The sequence below is a fragment of the Schistosoma mansoni genome, chromosome W, assembly GCF_000237925.1.
Source record: "Schistosoma mansoni strain Puerto Rico chromosome W, complete genome".
NCBI classification, from domain to species: domain Eukaryota; kingdom Metazoa; phylum Platyhelminthes; class Trematoda; order Strigeidida; family Schistosomatidae; genus Schistosoma; species Schistosoma mansoni.
Window position 1 is genome coordinate 28,702,301 of NC_031502.1, and position 21,477 is coordinate 28,723,777.

Sequence of the window (21,477 nt, forward strand, 5' to 3'; positions counted from 1 at the left end):
TAACATACTGCTACTATGGAAACTCAAGGTCTTTTAATTACTATAAAACCCCTGTTTTTCTGTACATAAATGAACCTTGTAGTAAGTACTTCTCTCATACTCGTGTCTTCTTACTGGTGTTCAAGTCGTTGAATAGTTCTAGCCTGGGGTTATCAGAATAGCTTAGGATCTGAATATAGCGTTCAACCTACAAGATATAACAACCACACTTACTATTTCATATATTCCTCCGAAATATTTTCAGTTGTAAATCTTTCCCCAAAATTAGTCTGAGTCATCTCTGTTCGGACATAATAAAATCCAATTGAATAAATCTCCTGACCCCATTTATTTACATAACAGAGCAAACATTACGGTCTTATTCCTAAAATTTACAAATCGACAACGACCTACTACTAGCAGCTAAGCATAATGTGTTTTCAATCAAGCGAAATAAATGTGTTACTGAAATAAGTTCTCCAGTTATTTAAGTATTCGTGTTTGCCAACAAATGTTCAACCCTGATGTCACGTTCTTTTTAATTGTACAGCCATTGAGGTGTTGTTTTAGGTAGTTACAATCCCTAATTCAAATTCCAGTTTGGTTTATGAGGTCAATTAAGTTTAACACGAGAAAAACATATTCTTATTTAAGACATTCGATGATAAGATCCCGATATTGTGACATAAATCAATTCAACAAAACCTAACTATTGGATTATTACAAAGTGTCACAACAAAAACAAATAAACCGCAAAACCTAAGTGTTTGAATTTCAGAACATTTACAAAACGATTCTTATGTAGAACTGAAAAGTACTGTATTATTCATCACCTTTTAGATAATAACTATTGTACAGAACCATTTGGAAACATTAAACGAAAAATAAAAATAGATGTAAAATTTAAAAAAAACTTGCATTTGTTCTACGAAGATTTTACATCAACTATATTAACTTTTAACAAACTGGGCATATTATTTATTTAATTACTGAGTTACTATGTACCATTTCAAAAGGAAGAGATTGTTCAGTGTGTAATGACAATTTTGTTACTGTTTTTTACCAGTACCAGTTTTTTGTCAAAGAGAAAACTACTAGAACTAATAAAACTATAATTAGTTTTATTGTGATTACAACCATCTTTGTTATTTATTATTACAAAAAAATGAATGAAAAGCAAAATTGCCATTATTACTATTCTAACCGACATATATATATGCTGAGTTTAATTGTAAACCATTTAATTTATTCATAGCAATGGAACAAAGTAATATTGAACAATGAGTATACTAATAAATAGTACGTTTGTTATAATCATTTATCTTAACACTTAGCACTAATTCAACGGCATTTGAATTATTTGGTTGTAGCAAATAGAATTTATAAAGACAAAATTCAATGTTCAAAAATTATTGACTAAAGCTGAATGTTTTCCTATCTATAATTCATTTTCACATTTTATACTTTATGTGAATAAATTAGTGAGTCGAATAAAAAGTTGTGAAGAAGTTACAAGTGTATCGTTTATCATTTTGTAATATACTGATACGTATAGTAATATTTCCTACATTTAACATGAAACTTTCTTAAGTTGTACATCATGCTGACTACCAGTATGTGTTTTCCCAGGTCCTGACCAGTTATCTGATGTTCTTGATTCTTGTTCTGCTGAACCAGTTTGAATTGTTGCGTGCCCAAGACGAAAAACTACATTTGGTGATGTACTTGCTAATATTGGAGCTGGGCCAATACGCCATTCTTCTGTAACTGGTTCTCTGTCAAATGAATCTATTTGTTCACTTAAACGAGATGAATGTATAATATGTTGACGTTGAGGATATTCCGAATCATCAGGACTAAAATAAGGAAGATGCGTTCGGTCACGTTGAGGCTGAATCGTTAAATCATGACTTGTTTCAATATCATCCAGAGTATTCTGTTCTACAAGACGCGAATCAGAGTAGACTTTGGGAAACTCTATAGTTTCTGAAAAATAAGGACCAAAATATAGTTTGTCTGGTGATGAAAATAATGGATTCAATTAGATGAATAGATTAGAATATGTAGCTGGGGAAATATAACTTGAACTACCAAAAGGCATTTCCAGTATATCTTATAAACTGCAGTCCGATTAGGATGCTGTGCACATTCTTAAACTATTGATCGGCTCAGTTAAACTAAAAGAGAAGATACAGACTACATAGGAAGTTGTGTTACGTAAGACCGAGCAAACCACCTCCAACTCATACTTTGTTACAGGTAGGTAAACTGATCATGACATGAACATGTGAGTAATAACCTTGTTCGGGTGCATTATCTACCTACTCATAATAGTTTAAAAGTAATTTTCATCAGGATAGTAAATCGATTAGAAAACTAGGAATAAATTGAGACGCGCTTAATTCTTATTTGAATTTTCTGTTACATCAAAATCGGAAGTTTAGGTTTCCTTCAAGTACAAACCGAAGCGGACAATGGTTGGTATTATGCCAGACACAATTCCGTGAGCGATACTGAGTATTTTTAAGATAACACGAAACGGTTATTCCGCGCTTCATAGTTTTCCATATTTTGAGGAATCATTTCGAGTTAATGATAATAAATAACCCCAAATTTGTGTATTATCTCTACGAAAGCCATTTAAACCAATCGAAAAAATTAACCACTTTATGTAAGTGAAATTGGAAACGATAGGCACGTACGACAATTATAATCCTGTGCTCGCGTATATGACATAGATGGTGTAGCTTTTTTCTCACTATCCCCCACCACTGGAGTATGCTTAGACTCTGTTAACATTCCTCGAGATGACAGTGATTGATTTAATGACTGTAAAACTTCTTTGTCTATGTGGTTTTCATTCATTACAGGCACTGAAACTGGTGCTGGTAAACAAGGTGCATACGCTAATGAAGCTGAGAATGATTTTTTCTGTTCGCCTTCACCACTGGACAAACAATTAAGTGACGGTGGTGGTGGTAGTCGCATTGCATCTTCAGCTGCTTGACTACGTACGCTGGAACACGCCATTGAGAAACGAAAATCTCGAGCAATTTCTTCATGTAAACTATGCTGTTTAACGTTTAATAAATGCAATAACACATACAGAATAAATAAGCATAGGATAAAGTGAATATTAAAAATTATACCGAAAATAGAATAATTTAGTAAAAGAAATAACCAAGTTAAAATTAACAGCACATAACAATAGAGCGCTGTTTACAGTAGTGCTTTTTGAGATGGTACGACTAAAATGAATAGCAGTTACTGAAGCGAAGAAGACTAATATGATGAGGAAGAATTAAACCTTAAAGTCATATCTTAGTCCACCGACCACAGATTGGCCCACAGAAACCAATATCCTCCAATAGTTTATGTGTAATCACTTTCTTTGCATTATATATATTATGTATAAGCACGTTGTTTTATTAGAGTATAAAAACGCCTTTTGGCTAATGATGTGGTCCTTGTATATCAGTTCACGGGAATGGTGCATATATTTATATTAGGAGTCCCACAATAGGACGAAACGGCCGTCCAGTGCTTCCAAGTTTTCCATGGTGATCTAGCTTCAATTGACTCACGAATTCAGCTATAAAAATATATTTATATATAACTGGTTTTCAATTAACTAGAAACAATGCATGGCTGTCTTGAAATGATCAAAAACTGAAGAAGAATTCGATGGAAAATAGTCTGAGAAAGCTACGGAAAACTTAATACCGTTCCGTCTTAAATTAATAAAACTAGTCAGCACCTGTGAAATACAGCCTGGGAATTAAACTTTGTACAGAGATAAATTGCATGTAGAAACCCATCAAGTATTAACCAGAAGACAAAACAATCGAATACATTTTCTTAACAACCAACCTTTTTAGTAGCTACACGACGATATGCATTGCATACAAATTCTAATAATCCAACTAGCAATGAAACAACCATACCGATAAGTAACATAACAAAACAACCACCGACTTTTTCAACACCTAATGAATTTGCATCAGAACTTTTCGTTGGTGATGTATCACATGGTTTTTCAATATCATGTTTTCTCCACCAATAAAACTTCAATTGTTCTAATACTTGTGATTTCTGTAATTTTAATATAGTTTCAGAGATGGGATCTCTGTATTTTGATCCTGTTAAATTGAAAAGAAAAAAACAAAAACGTAGAAGACTGATAAAAGGGACCACCATATAACACAAAAAAGCACAAAGAATAATTAGACGATATATTATCAATAATAAGTGAAGGTAAACTACCAATTTACATATATATGTATATTGAATCGACTGAAAAATTCACAGGTACAACTCAATCAACAATGTGACTTTCACATTGTCAATAACTTTGTATTTTTACAGTAGGGACTGAATGACAAATCAACCAATTGACGAGAACAATGGAGGACTTGTAAATACACCGCGATAATCAATCGTTAACACATTCGATAAAAGTAAATTTGAAGCAGACTAATCCTGAGTTTTTTTAATTATAAGACGTACAACAATAGTGTCAAAAGGATTTTTTTATTATTTTTATGTAACTTTCATACTATACCTGATGATAAACTACGTTTATTTTGATGGATAGATATATTCCTTAACTATTCAGATTAACCGACTAAATGTACACTTCTCTGTCTCATGTTATGTCAAGAAATGTTATAACAACTTCGTTTTACAAAATTTATGGGAGATCGAACGTAATTTCCTTACCGTCCTATTTGTTTGCATAAAGACAGATTGGTTTATTTCTATTTCCATTGCTAAAATCTTCACTAGATTTCTCTTCATCAGCGATTATCCAAAAGAGGAATTAGTAATCGTTCAGCAAAAAGAGATTTCATAAACTCTATGCATTGTCATCATAATAGGTGAGCAATCTTCTGAACCTTAAATCATTCCTGTGCTTTTTATGACTATTAAAAGAGATCATTAGTTTTTTACAAGTTTTACAATGATATGACGTAGTTGTGCTCATGTTTTGAATAAGCAGACTTTATATAAGTATAAATGTGCTAATCAAGTGACCTAAATTCCTAATTTTGTTTTACGCCCATCAGTTTTTATTTTCTATAACAATGAACAATCTCACTTACAGGGTGAGTAAGCAGGTAAGTGAGTCGAACTTGTGAAATCCAAAGAACAACATTTGAGTAATGATATGTAAATAATCCCTTTAAATTTATAGTTGAAAATCAGCACACTGAATGAGTAATCACTCAACAAAAGAGAATTTTTTTTAATGAGTCAAAAGCAAAAGTTGATTTTAGTAAAGAAAGATGAAAGGAAGAAATAGTAATTCAGATAATAGTATCAAAATACCAAGTTATATTTTGGGATCAAACCTTTCCCAACACTGATATTAGTTTATTGAAATAGGCTTTTCATTTAACATTCTACACTCGGACGTGGATACTCAACTTCATAAACGATGACGAAAAAAATCATATAATCTCACCTTCTGGTAAGCCAATACCATAACCTTTGGAATCTAGGAGTCCACCAACTTGCATTAATTCACAGTCACGTTGAGTATAATATTCATTCATTGTTGATTCAAGTAAGAAAGCGTATTCTTCTCGTTTGACACGTTTGATTGCCTCAACTGTATTATTCATTAATAGACCTTTCTGTGAACTCATAAATTGCCACATACGTTTATAAGTGGAAAAATTTGACTCCTATTGATTGAAATACATGAAATACTTCATAAATAGAAAAAGATAATGTGTACAATAAAAAGAAAACAGTCTACTCACAATTTATAAAAATGGAAATAGGTGAAACAGTTTGTACAGTCCATGGAATACACTCATGACGATTCATTGTTACTTCCATGACAAATCTCATCAATTGATGGAACACAGGTATCAGAATGAAATTTTAATCTTGTTATTGTAAAAATGAATAAAATAATTTCAAATCTTGGTACAGCCCACTTTATGTTAAACAACTAAATTACCCTCAAATACTCAGCCAGTATATCGTAATTTATGAATAAGTTTATGTGATCTTAAAATAAATAGAGATTCGCAAATTTTTAGGAAAACCAAACTAAAACTTTTACGTTCTTGGTTTTCACTCCCTTTTACAACTGGCTTTTTTTTTAACCCTAGACATACTTTATTCCAATAAACTATGGAATCAAGATTGGTAGCTTATTTTTATGAATATAAAGTTATTAATGTACCTCGACTTGACTTTTCTTGATAAATATTTAGGTGATATATTAGATTATGATTATACATATTGTCAAAGTGCTTACTATAGACATCAAAGATCCAATTTAGTCCCTCAGAATGCAAAACAAAAATAATGACTACATTTTTAAGGCAATTAATGGATTCTGTTATTAAATTTATTCTTAAAATATAATCTTATTCGGAAATTCTCTTGATATTTATCCTTAAAAAGTGACTTTTCCAAACAATACAGTGATGTAATGGAAAAGATATGAAGCTCAAGTGAATGCTTTTGAATTTACTGAATTCTCTCGGTTAGATAGTTTACTTGAGGAGTTTTGATTGTCGTTCTGAACAACATCAATGTCTACTTTATATAAAAAGCGAGCTACATAATTGTTCCACATGCGTTGAACCAGTTCATCTTAGCGGGCTTTTTAATTTACGTTATCTCTATTCACCCTTGAATATAATATTACTTAGAACGAGAATGAAAGTTAAATATGATTAGAGGATATAATATTGACTATGAGCATGCATGTTTTGCACACAGGTTCACTGGAGAGAAGCCTTAATTTTACTTTTATTTGCACACTGGCAGGTTTCAAATAAATAAAGAAACCGCGCACTCTACATTTTAATTATATGGAGTGGATCATATTTGTAACAGAGCTTCCAGGATGTATCTTCTTTTCTGAAGTACAAAAAAAACATTATTTTACATTTATATATGCCATCATGATTCAGTTATACAAATTTATTTTCGTAAAATATGCAATTTTGAAATTCCCTATTCAGTTGACTTTACTACAAAAAAAATAATTATAATAACGTTGACAAACCTCAAAAAACGCTGTTGTTGAACCACCTTGTATTGAACCATATTTAATTTTTGTCTGTTTAGCTAAATCTTCAGCATTTTCAATTGGAGCAACCATACGTGCAACTGTTAGAAAAGCAGCTAAATTAGCTGTATATGATGAGATGACAATAAGTGTAAAAAACCACCAAAAGCCAGCAATAATACGAGTGGATGTAGCATGAGGTAAAATATCTGAGCCTTTAAATTAATAAAAAGAAGAATATGTATAATTCTCAAATCATCTCAATGATTTTGTACCTTTATTTTTAAAACAGAATGTGTTTTTCATACATTATTTTCTAGTCATGTTTCCTTCACATATTAATGCTTGATGGTTGAATGAAGAAAACCAATATCTAAGTAAATCAGTCACACGAAAGTGTGAAGCGAGGTCATTTTTCCCGAATAACGATATTGGCGTAAATGAAAAAGGGTCCGAACCTGCAATCCAGGGCATAAGATTTTAGTCCTTTAATCACCAAGTTATCAATTGGTCATAATCAATACATATACTGCGAATCACAATGTGACTTAAATGACCTTGATCCTATCCGAACATTACCCATAGTCATACATGTAATTGCTTATGAAACCAAGCTGATATTAAATCAGTCAATTAACGTTATATATGGTTCCAGTAGAAAATTAACACCAAATAAAAGTTGAGTAGGAATGACGGTAATACTTTATAATATGCAAATACGCTAGTGAAAATGTCTATGGAATATATCCCATTTAGAATCTTGTAAAAACACTGCTACTAATTGTGCATTTAGTTTAAATAATTGACTATTATGTCGATTTACTACATAAAAACTAGCCTCAAAGGTTGACATTTTCCTACAGCACTTTATCCGAACAAAGTTCACATTTCTATCAGAACAATAACAAAAATCCTGTGTACGTTATAAACTTTCCCACTTTGAGGGATTGACCAGGTGATTATGATATTGATATATATATATATATATATATATATATAATTCAAAAATTATTTTCGGGAATCTCATGTATATATCCGTGATAGTTTTCAAATTAATGAAATCAGTAAACGCTTTTACAAACTAGGATGATTACTATCCATAAACGTTAACCTTCCCCTGTTTTTTATACTCAAAAATTTACTTTACATCAATGTCTACCGACAATAACATTATCAAGCTTATGACTACAGGCAAAGTTATGTCATATACTCATGGTGCACTTAATCTAAAATTAAAATACCGGGATTGCTTTTAGAAAGTTACAGTAGCTAATTTTATTATTTATGCTAGTCGTCATAAAAGTGTGAACTGATTACGAAAATAGTATTATTGCTCTATAGGTTAAAGTATTAGATAGACAATAGTCTGAAGGTCGTTACCTTTCACAGTTACAATATAGTGAAACCCTCCTCATTGGGATGATATCAAAAATATGTATTTAGCGCAAACCATGGTAAAGGTATAACTTTGGATTAAGGAGTGTAGGGGAAAGTTACTTAAGTTGACAATAATACAACCAATATACCCACAAATCAAACCACTTTGCCTACGATTAATATATTATGTAATACAAGTCGTCTACATATTGATTATGCTGGTACTTAATATAAAAACGAATGGAACGAACTTCCAATATGAATCAAATTTACTGAAATTTAGAGGAAGGATAAACTTAAATTTTAGCTATCCTACAACTGATTAGTACAGAAGTTGATATAGATGGTAAGACTGAATGAAAATTACAAGTGTTTACATGTTTGTTTGCATCTACTAGCAAAATTCATGATTTCTCAGTGTTTTTTCTTCGTTTTTTGATTGTAAACTGTCACAATAAGAACAGTTTATTTAAGGGTATGTATCAATGAATGCAAAGACTAAAAAACTCTAGTCAGATAAAGAATAAATGCATCTACAACACAACGAGCTGCTCTGAGCCATGCCACCTAACATCTCCAACTAATGAGTATGGTTATCATGCCGATCCCAAACAGGTGGTCTATGTTTATTTAATACTACTCAAATAATGGGAATTAATTTAAGTAATCGGTTTTAGGGTTCTTTTTACTTGTTAAATACTAATGAAAACAACTATCCAAATAAATTGAAACAGATATAACAAGGTTGGAACATGGGACTCTGTGCTGAAAAATATTAATCTTTACACATGCTCAACTTTATTTAAAACTGGTTGTCATAGAGAGAAGGAAATTTGACACAACACTATGTACCGATTTTCTAACAGTTCGTCTCTTATTTCTCATTGATCAACTCAGAAAACAGTCAACGTTATTGTTGAAAGCTGTAACCATTAGAAGTGTAAATGAGAAATCAAATTGGTTGATTGATTACTAAAGAAAGACAGAAGTGAAAGAGATTTTTGAGTAAGTACTATTCATATACGTATTATTCATTATTTTCAACACAATCTACTTAACTAAGTCATATAAGATTTTTATTCAATGTTTCCTTGAAAATAATATAGAATTATTCACATGGCACTTTCATTATACAATAAATCAACAATATCACTAACCTTTTTGCATTAATGAACCAAATGTAAACCAAAGACTATTGGATACATTGAAATTATTTTCGACAACATCAGAGTCCACTATACACGGATGTTTTACTTTCCATTCATATGGACTAAATCTGGCCACAACAAATAACACTAAGCTAACCATGATAAGTGCAGCTAAAATATAACCCCATACCTAGTTTAAATTATTAAATACAATGTAAAATTAAGGTAGTATTCACTAGAACAATCTTGTTTTGTAAGTGAAAATAAATAAATGTTTTATTATCTACGATTTATTCCCAACAATACTAATCAACAATGCGAAACCAAACTTCTTCAAGTACATAGATTAGATGGAAAACTATTGATAATCGTCAGTATAGTGATTTGCTTAGATTGTAGCATTTTCACAGCTGAATTCACTAGTCAATCTAAGCTACGTCATCATCGATAACTTTGGCGCAGTGGATGGCCGATGAATAGCTGCTTCATTATGGTTTGAGATTATCTATCAAAACTATCTGGTAATTTAAGCTAAAGTATTTGGATTTGTTAATAAGCACCATAATCACAAATATTGGATTCCATAATTTCAGATACTTGAAACAAACTACAACCATTATAAAATGACATTATCGAATACCTATCTTTGTTTATGTGATGCGTGAAAGTTAACAGATAGTACTGTATTGTGTTACATAAATTTGACATTAAAAATAGCTTATTAGTCCTAAAACTTCAAAGGATATCCTTCTTTAAAGGGTTCAGACTATTTAAATGTTCATATTTCCCAACAGTATTTATCTATGACAAAACTTATATTCTTAGTAATGCAATAATTCTTCCATAACTTGTGTAAACAGCTAATACGTGTGTTTTACTTCCAAATATATTGAAACGAAGTTTAACTAAATTATCATTTAGTCGTAAAAGAACACATTTGGTTTATATAAGCAAAATGCAAATCTTTAAACTTGGCAATTTTTTGAAAAAAAAAAGACATTCAGCTGAAACTTACTGGTGGCGACAAGGGTGTTAAGAAAGAAAATAAATGTGACTCTTTATCTTCGGGACGTTTATAAATAATACTAATGCCCAAATACATAAATGGTGTTGTAAAATCAATAACACGTTCACGATCATATGTGATTGTAAATGATCCAACAGCTAAATCTGCACGCTAAACGAAAGCATTAATGATTACAAATAATGTAGTTATGGAAAAAAACAATTTTACATAAGTTACTTGGTGAAAATATATATGACATTAAGCAATTCAAGACTATCCATAGAAAGTCCTCAACTTAGTTTTATACCAGTTAGCTCCAAACAATACTTGTAATGTTTACGGAGCAAATATTTCATAAGGTATTCATTAACCCCCTTCTACTAAATTAGTCAAAGACGTTACCATTAAACATTTTGGACTGCGTTCTACAATAAGTATAGTGATGTTGAGGCACTAAACTCAGTGCTCATTATACACCATGACCTATAAAATTTCATTAGAATTAAGAATTAGAAAACAAGTCATTGGTTTATACCAAGTAACTAATTGTTGTATGATATACTTGAAGTCATAGCTAGCATTTTATGGAGTGTGATATTTCTCAGGTAGCACCAAAAACGCGGACCACTAATTCCGGTAACTCTCAATGGGACTGTTAGACGGAATTATGTAATACTCCCCTAAAGGTATTTATAAGTTCTCTGATGAATTTAAATGAAATATTTCATTTCTTTCAACTTTAATTAGCAACAGATTGTTTTAGTAAACATATAAATTTGATCGTTTGATACTATCAAACATAAAGTGTCAAATAATAAGTTTGTCAATTGGTTTAAAATTAAGTTACTATTACACAAAACTGATTTCGAGGTCGACACAAAGTTTTAGTTCAAGAATATATCTTTTTGGATCTTTAATAAGTAATTATGGGGTGTAAATTTGCTTTAAATCAATTGTCAAATCGATATGTTTCACATCTGACTTAAAATTCACAGACAAACTTGAAAAATTCAATGTACACTGATCATCTAATAATGTGGTGATCATTTCAAAGTATAGATACATGCACAATGTGTATTCATATGTATATGTATTAAAGTCTTACACGAGTTCGTAACTCTTGTACCATTCCATCCCACGTTTCTACTCCATCTACAATTTTCATATTGCCATATGTTGAATCTGGTACTAAATTAATTGTATAAGTGAACTGTAAATCTTCACTAATGTAATTTAATAAACTGATACAAAATCCTTCCCAGTCCTTAGGATCTGTTGATTTCGGCTGGCCAGGTAATGTTTTGCCTTTGTACATCATATAAGGTTTTTCCTATTGTAATAAAAGCACATATCGAGCAGTAACAACAACAGAAGTGAGTAGTGAAACAATGAAAATAATGTTATACTAAATGAAAATTATCTTTAATCTAGTTTTTGATATACAAGTAATACTATCTAAAGCCTTATGAAAAGACATTTGATTTTGTGACAAATTAGAACTACCTGGGGAACAACTGGAAATCTAGGATGTCTGACCAGCTATTTGGTCATGGTTTCGGACACGTCAAGAGTGAACTAATGGGCCCGAATGGAATCAAGCCGATAATCTTCTAATCTGGTAATCAGTATGATACTTTTAATCTTGTTGGTCTGTGAACAGGATTCAGTTTACTACATGTTGATTTATTTTACTGATTTATGGATGCATATTGGTTTGTTGTAAATATTCGAAACTAAATTCTTTAGTGATTTTTGGCTCATATATCCCTTAAGCGAATAGCACAGTAGTGCTTATTTGACAAGTTTATCATATATATCAATAATCACTAACTGTGAAACCGAAGACCTGATGTTCGTCAAATTTATGTTTCAACCATTGGAGCATTAATACTTGGATTCAAATACAATCATCGATACACTTCAAATGAAAATATATGCTTTATATTAAATTACTAAAAATTATTTAAAACGTATGATTATTATAACTATGTTAAAGCTGGCTGATCAATTGATAAACAACTGTTTTCATAAAAATATAAATTTCAGAAATAAACTTACTTCTTGAGTAGTTATTCGTAAGACCTTTCCTTTCAATTCTGATTGGTATTCTTGTTTAGTCAGGCTGAAATTTTTTGTAACCACCAATCCCTTGTCCATGTTCCAATGACCGTACTGTTTAGAATACAAAATAAATTGAATAAGTACATAACGGACATTATACATAATACAGAGAATCACTGAAAACTGTGGTTAGTTTGAAGATACTTTTACTTGCATAATAATAAGTAAAAGTATGCTGTACAATGTGAAACAAGAACTGCTAATTGATCATTTCATATTTTTTTAGCCCAGTAAGTTTCTGATGTTATTTAATGAAACTTAGCAATTTTACAAGTTATACCAAAAGTTATTATACTTATCAGCAGTGTTTTTGATGTTTATTTGTATTATAAACCTACCAGATTGTTTTAAATTTACGCTTACGCACTACTAACTGAAGTCTATTATTTTCATTTTTAAACGCAAGCACACATCCTGTATAATTACTCAGTTTTTCCAACAAATTTCCACACTCTCACTGGACTTTGTATTGATACTGTGGTGTGTGTTACTGATGCTAACATATATAAGTAGTATGTATCACCGATCAAAAGTTAAATGCATGGAGGCAGAAGGTTAAGAAGATGAAAGAAAAGAGAGCGAGAACAAAGAATGATTGGTGTTGAAACGAAAAAACAATGAGGTCTGAGACAATTGTTTGACATTTTGCAAATGAAGTATTTACTGTATTGTTTTTCAATTTTCAAGATGTTCTGTAATTTTGTATTCAAGTACATTCGATTGTCCCCACTTGTGTTCTCATTCACTACACCACAACAACAACACATCTTCAGACTAAGTACAAGCATATCCACAATTCGACGTTGTTAAGACTTCTAGACATGATTTGGAAATCGCACCACATTCATCTCAACAAACAGGATGTTAGTAGTGAGGCTCTAACGACTCAAATTAAGACTTAGGGCTTAGGAGAAAAAGTTATCGTTTTTTTTAGAAACCGTAAAACCACCTTTTATTTAAGTATGGATATACAAACCTTTACATTCTCGGTATTATATTGATTTTATACACTCATATTCTGTATAGAAAAGTCTTCAAGTTATGATATTAAAAACAATCATTCTCACTTCCATGGAGCATGATGTTACTTGCAGTTTTGGGTGAAGCATCTAAATATTTTATTCATCTTCAAATCGAATAATTATAAAGTACATGTAGAATGCATTCATCAACTTTATTTATTTTGACAATTTCACTTGCAAAAATCGAAAGTATTTAAAATAAAACCAAAATGTTCCAAAATCAATTCTGTAAATGTTTGTAGATCTACACAGCTGATATGATTCAAGTTAGTACAAGAGAGATGTTGATTGTCTCCTGATTTATGACAATTCTGAAACGGATGTCAGTTCGCATATATACAACACATCCCTATTCAACATAAGCCTTGACTATAGTAAAACCAAACAATCAAACATCAATGAGGTCCCCATAGTGCAACAATAAAATTATGAATTATGATTATTAGTACTATCACGTTCACACATAACATTACAAAACCATGCCTTATTTGCTCCATTTCACATGATCATAAAAACAGTTTATATAGTAAAACTAGACAAAAATGTATGAGCTTATCACTCTATTCTATAATTCGTTTGAAAAAGCTTATATCCGAAGACATATGAAGCTGATCATATTAACTTGTCATCATGAAAAATATTAAGACAACCATATTTCATTCTTTTCAAAAGTCTCAGAACCACAGTAAGTCACGCATATTTAAAGATAAAACACATATTAGTAATACCGATATCAATAATATCTTTCTGTTCACTAACACTACTTACTTACTTACGCCTGTTACCTCTCGTGGAGGGGCATACGCTGCCCACCAGCGTTCTCATTATTACTAAGCTTATTTTCTATTAGGATAACTGAAAACAAATAAGCTGAGTGATGAATCTGTCAAAGTTAGCTAACGATCATAAATGCCAATCAAGCATGATTATATATAAATGGGAGTGTTTGCTTTTTGTAGGTATATTCTCACTGAAGCTTTAATTAATGTATAAATATTACTTATCGTAAGATTTATGTTTATCAAATTCACGAGCAATTATGAATAGGCAGAAAAAGAATTGATTAGCATACCTCTTGAAAACCATTTCGACTTAATTCCAAAATAATCAAATGAGCATTAGAACGCCATCCATGTCCATCGAATTGAAATGGTCCGGTAAGGCCACGAAAACTAGTTGGATGAACCTTGATTGATTTTTTATTAGAGAAATGTGACAAAGAACATTAATCAAATAGTATTTTTTATTAAGTGCCTTAGATGAATATTTGCTAAGACCTTAGGAATCAGTAAACACAATGAGTTGTCAAGGTGTTTTTACAAGAAATTAATCTAATCCAGTCTACATTTAGTGACACAAGTGATTAGTAATCTTACTATCGATAAAGACTGAACTCTATTGCAATAACAATGGAGTTGTTTTACAAATATACATTAGAAATAGATGAATTTCATGAGTAATTTCTAGTACGCAGTTATATGTAACCGATAGCTGAAAAAGAATGTGGAAGGGAGAAATAATGTTGTCTAGGATATAAAATATTTGTTTGACAGGGGCGTTATCGAACAAACTATGTTTATTTTGTCACTAATTCATCTTGAACAAATGAACCATTTCGGAGTCAACAAAGATAGTAATATAAGATTTGCCATATAATTATTCATTTACTGATTAATGAGTCATCAACATCACGACTATATACAACCATTGTATATTTACGCATTTTTGTTAGTTTGATCAAGATTAGTAAAACAATTCGAATTCAGTGTTTCAAATACACTAGATCCTAGATATTTTAGAAAAACTGTGTGAAACTATTTGGAGTTCCAGCCTTAAACCAAAGGAGGAAGGAGCCCGGAAGGCTTAAATGGAGTTAAACATAACCGAATATCTCAAACAAACAACAAATTTGTGATTAACATTATTTGAAACATGCTATAATCACTAGTATTTTAGATAAAATTTTAATCTTTAAAATTTTTCAGAAAATATTTGCTGGAAGGGTTTCATATAGTGACCTAATTCCGTTAACATTAAAATGAATTTCGTACTAGTTATAATACATGAAATAAACCTTGGTAGTTTATCTTAGACGCGGATCTTTAAAGTATAGAGTGAAATAACAAATAAATGGTTTCATGTAAATGTACTTGTTTAACAATGGAATCCAGGATCAGGGTTTCATCCTATACAAGATTTATCGGGTGAATGTATCTAGATTCTAATATTGGTCTTAAGATTGGCAATCAACTCAAAATTCAAGCTCTTTCATGTGTGTATACCAATTCAACTGCTCCTGTGGAGCTAGTTACATAGGCCGTACTCAGAGGGCTTTATCCTTGCGTATTCGTGAACATGTACCAGCATGGTTGGGAAAAGGAGTCACTAAATCCATTAACAGCGCCATCCTTTCTCACTTGGTAGATAGCGAACATCATATCAAAATAGAGGACGCTTTCTCTGTTTTACATCAAGTTCCGAAAACTCTACCTCAAAGAGCTAGAATACGATTACTTTACATAGCCGAAGCCATCTGGATCAACTCCATATATAAAGAAATATTTATCTTTATAAATCAACTTGGTCTTTTGTGTATACCTCGGCCTACGACTGGATCACCAGATACCTAAACTAAATATTATAAACCTCCCCCCTTTTTTGATCGCCTATATCTTAATCTTCACATCCATCATTCCCAATTCGTTTATCGTAATTACCTTGATAACACTCCTTTTATTACATATTATATTCACACAACAATCTTATTATTATTACTATTACTATTTATCATTATTATCTCAATCAACAAGATGAAATTCTCCTACTATGCATTTTATTCACACAATTTTTTTTCGCATTTTCATTTTTCCTATATTACTATTACACTGACTGCGACTGGACACTATTGCAAATGATTTTGACCTTTATTAAATGACCTTTCTAATTTACAAATAACACAATTTTGAAGTACATATGTCGTAACAGATGCAAACGTTCACCAATTTTAACATAAAACATTGTCAAACTAATTAATACATGCCTCATTTTCGGCCTTTGTAATTATGGACTTATAACTGTACAGCCTAATGATGAAGTTAGTGAAAACAATTGTTCACTCAAATATTGTTCATTTTTCAAAATTCAATCCCAACAATCAAAGACGCAACAACACATAGCCCAGCTAATAATGATATAAACGAACTAATGGTTTCTTCCAATTGATAATTTTGTTCATTTAAAATGTGGTAGCTTGAACCGACATTTATACCAGAACTGACTAATGACTGACAGTATCTTGTAGTTTGGAGTCTGAATTTACCCACCTTGATTATTTCGTAGTGTCTTTTTTCTATAATCAAACGACTAAACATCTCCATTAATTTACTTTAAGGTTAATCAAATTGATCTTTAATTACAAGAAAACCATAAAACGCCTTAGCAGTACCAAAAGAACACGGTATTCTCGTAACTAGCATAAAGCTGTATGTATGCAGTATGATGAAAACTAAGAACATTTTGAGCTACATTTTGAGTCAACAAAAGGAAATTAAACCCACATAAAAGCGTATCATATATCAAAGATTTTTTAAAATTCATTAATCATTTCTGTCAAATGTACATATCTGTTGAAGAACAAAAATTAATCTTTTCCATTCACTTGTATTATTGATTTTCCCTATCTCAAAACTTGTTGATTCAATTAAGCTGATCAACAATGCGTTTCGATCTTCTTAAGGCAACTAAACAATGTAACATTATATCCCATGGGATAGCTATGTCCTCAACCATAAGAAAATAGACTAATCATAATTATTAGTCTCTAGAGGGTTGTTTTCCTTCACTAGTTATTAAATACTATTTGACCGAAAAAAAATCATAGTCCGTTGCATATTTGTAAGGATATAATATGTGTGTTACTTTTTAGAGTCTTCTATTCATCGCATTTATAAAAAAAGATTTTCTTATGCTATACATTATTATTACCCAGTTTTCAGTGAATTAACATAAACATCGCTGTTAAAAGAAGAATACTTCAATGATCATTCGAATTCCTACTTTTCAATTTTTCAGATTTAATGGGAGAATTCTTTTATTAACTCAGTTATGAATTATATGATAAAGAAAATTGTATTACAGAATTGTGAGTCGCCATTTTATTAACTTCCTACTCAGTCTTTTTAAATATGGTATGCACACTATGAAGGATGAAGGTTCTGAGTTTAATTACAGATGGAGCCGTTGTTATGTTTTGTTGTAGATTTTACTTAAAGGATAAATCGTAACACAATACTTCTTAGTCTCTGTTGCTTTTTCATTTAATGTTAATTCATGGTAAAATCTGATTTCATACTGAATGAAGACCTTGAACCTGTTTTCTTAATAAACGTATTACAAGTTACTATTTTCTCAACAACAAAAAGGCTCGTGAAATTAATATGTAGTAAAGTATGGTAATAAAGTTCATTAATAGTATTTATGTTATTATTATTTAAATAAACGCAAAAGGAGTATTGATCATGAAACACCTACGTACAGCTTTTATATCATTGATCAATGTTAATCCTGGATTCCACACTCGATTAACGGAACATGAGAGACCAACTGGTGGTAGAATATTTGTTGACCGGGAGGATGACAAAACACCCATTGCTAATAAACTTAAACCATCATACAAAAGTGCAGAATGTGTCTATAAAGACAATAGTTAAGAATCTTTTTTAGTTATATTGTTATTATACCTAAAAAAATAATATTATGAGATATTAATGATAAGAACAAATTCCCTTATTCACAATCTTTAAAAATCTGTCATAAAGCCTCAAGATGTTTAAGTAACGTTTCGATCAACAATTCAATTATGAAAATACATTTGGAGTTTAAACTCATTAAATTTCAACTTACCTCTATATGCAAAGAGACTTCATAGACATCAATTAAGCTGTGGTAATATAAATTACATTCTCTTGATAAAGATGAAGCAATTGTACCTTTTACCTTAGTGTGTAGTGTTTGATCATCCACAGGATAATAATTGATGTTCAGTACCATTTCATAATTCATTGTCACTTTATTCATCATATTTGTACTTGAATAAGGTCGACTAGATCACCTATCTTGTTATAATAAATGAATAAGCTTTTTAATCCTAACGAAAATCAAGTGTTATGAAACACACATTTATATGATTTCCATAATTTTCGTTTAAAATTTCATATTAAACCAGTTGTTTTTAAGGATTTTCCACCATTTTCGTGTGCATGTTAAACGCTTTAAAGGAAGTTCAATGTGATAGTTGTTTATCATCAGTAAAACTTGTTGCACTACGTACTTATTGACTGACTACTTCACAAAAGTTGAAATTTATAAAGTTTTTTAAATGGATACATATTTCTGCAGTAGTTATCCGAATGTATTATGGTCAAGTACTTACATTGCAGTGTGGATTTAGGAAAATAGATCATATGAGAAATATGGATTAAAAATGTTTGGTTTATTTTATTCACTAGGCCTACAAAACTTTAAAAAAAAACAACGTAGAATGACAGCTTATGAGTCAATGTGAACTTGCATTTGTGTATTTTTTAAATGTCAGTTTAATGACCACACTTCATGTCTACATGTTATCAACTCGATTTTGCGAAGGATATAACATTTATCCATATAATTCAAGGAATCCACACCAACAAATTAGAAACAAATTCAATCTTGATGTTATTCGTGACCCAAGTTTATTCACGTTAGCTTATTTTTACCCAGATATATAGTAATAAGGTCTTCATTAAACTCATGAAGAATGAATTATGACTTTGTGGATACTTTATTGCGTTGCTGATATTCTCGACCGCATTTGATCCGTCGTTGTTTTAAAAATATATGCTCCATGAGGGAATTCAACGATACTGGTAGCAATTACAAGTTGATTATATATTGGACAACAGCTGTTATTGATATCCAGGACACGGCGCTTCAAGCCGGAATCACAGTGTTGACGTTTATATTGAGTCTTGAACCCAGGACTTCACATACTAAGTCTCCAATTCCTGGATGACACTTCCAGTATCTACATGAAATATCATTAGCAAATTGTGGCAACTTTTGTATCGATTCGTGCACATTGCTCTCAACCTTACATAAAAGATCAAACAAAGTTTATACCCAAATCTTGTGACTTCTATCTTCAATTAACGCGTCTAAACTCAAAATGTTTTCCTTAAAAAATACGAATAAACTGGTACTTTGAAGGAATTCAAACGGTTTTCTTTGCTAAAAGGAAAAACCAAATTAAAATGATCACTCCTATAATGGAAAACTTCGCTTAGTTCATAGCTGAATCACGTGTACGACAACAATTTACTGACTGCGAACCCTAAAATTTCCATCCCAGGAAAAATATGAAACGAAACGAAAAGCATTATATGTACTCCACAGTTTTCATTTCTAATCTAGTTTACTCAGTACTTAATATAACCAACTAAGTGTATGTTTGACGTAAACTTGTAGCAAACGCTATATAAATTTTTAAAACATAATAAAACGTAAACAGCTTATTCTGCACCATCATTATGAGTTAGAATAATTTGATGAATTAAAACAAACACATCATAACTTACAGGACTTATACGTCGTGATGTTGAACTACGTGTGAAACGTTTATCTTGTAAAGCAGTTACACGTATTTCATCAAGTAAAGCAGCAACACCGTAACCAGAATCTTCATTCATAGGATGCAAAATAGTGAATGTTGTAATATTAGCTCCTTGAACGGATTCAAAAGCTTTTGGATCAACCAGTTGAACATCCTTAAGAAAAAATAAAACACAAACTTAATAAACCTTTGAAATTGATGATAATCGAAATATTTATGGAAATCAAGCTTGAAATGTCTTCTATTTTTATGATAACGAATTTGTTAGTTGTAAATATAAATAACTACTCATCAGCAACTTTTTTTAATTTTGATCTATGTCTTTCAGTGACGTAAACGGATTTTTTATGGCCAAGCTATTATAACAATCTTACATCTTTTGCATAGTGAACACAATGTTTGATACATAAAACTGTCATTACATAATTAATGAAAAGTTGATTTATTTCTCCATAAATAACCATATCTATTTAACAAGAACTAAGAGCCTATCAGTAAACATTGTGACATGATATTGGACTCAAGTTTCCTTTCATCGGTAGTACGTGTAAAAATAGTTATCCACTTCACTGAGAATCCGACTTCTTTCAAATAAGGTTAGGTTCGGCAAAACTTTGATCTATAACCTTTTGTCTACAAGATAATTTTTTTAAAATCTTTGCTTCTTGGCTTAGAACAATGTTTGTGCTCGTGAATATCTTAATTTACTGAAAGCAACATGGATTCAGTTAAACATCTTTCAGTGGGATGATCAAATCTGTTGTATAAAGTTCCTAACATCTATGTGATATAATTGATTACAGATGTTTATGAGGACAGTAAAATAAAATAAAAGTGTCAATGAGATGAAAAAAAAAAAAGAGAAATTCTTACCCAGTCAGTAAATACATAACTGTAATATTGCGACGTCATATTGTATGCATTTGCCTTTAAAAGGGACAGTTAATATAAAAATGGTTTTATTAATAAATTCAAAAAAAAGAGAAAATGCAATAAATTTTATGACAATGTGACATCAACTGAAGAATCATTGAAAATCACGGAGTAATGAACATTTATTTAATTCTAATTCTGGAGTCTTCAATAATGAATGACTACAACTCGTTCAGAATCCAATTCCAGTTCTTAGTTTTATGAATACCAAG

At 30.9% G+C, this 21,477-nt stretch overlaps 1 protein-coding gene across 1 annotated transcript; it reads right to left on the reverse strand.

Annotated features, from left to right (window-relative positions):
- Window positions 1-782: 782 nt before the first annotated feature.
- Window positions 783-21,244, reverse strand: Smp_147430 (putative glutamate receptor, kainate; the record flags this gene model as incomplete). The annotated part of the gene is made up of 11 exons (XM_018789250.1): window positions 783-1,915; window positions 3,850-4,118; window positions 5,444-5,666; window positions 7,010-7,227; window positions 9,547-9,727; window positions 10,553-10,714; window positions 11,649-11,873; window positions 12,602-12,715; window positions 14,759-14,872; window positions 20,298-20,486; window positions 21,206-21,244. The coding sequence occupies 11 exons, from the start codon at window positions 21,242-21,244 to the stop codon at window positions 1,550-1,552; spliced, it is 2,100 nt and encodes a 699-aa protein (XP_018654712.1). The 3' UTR covers window positions 783-1,549.
- Between the last annotated feature and the right edge of the window lie 233 nt (window positions 21,245-21,477).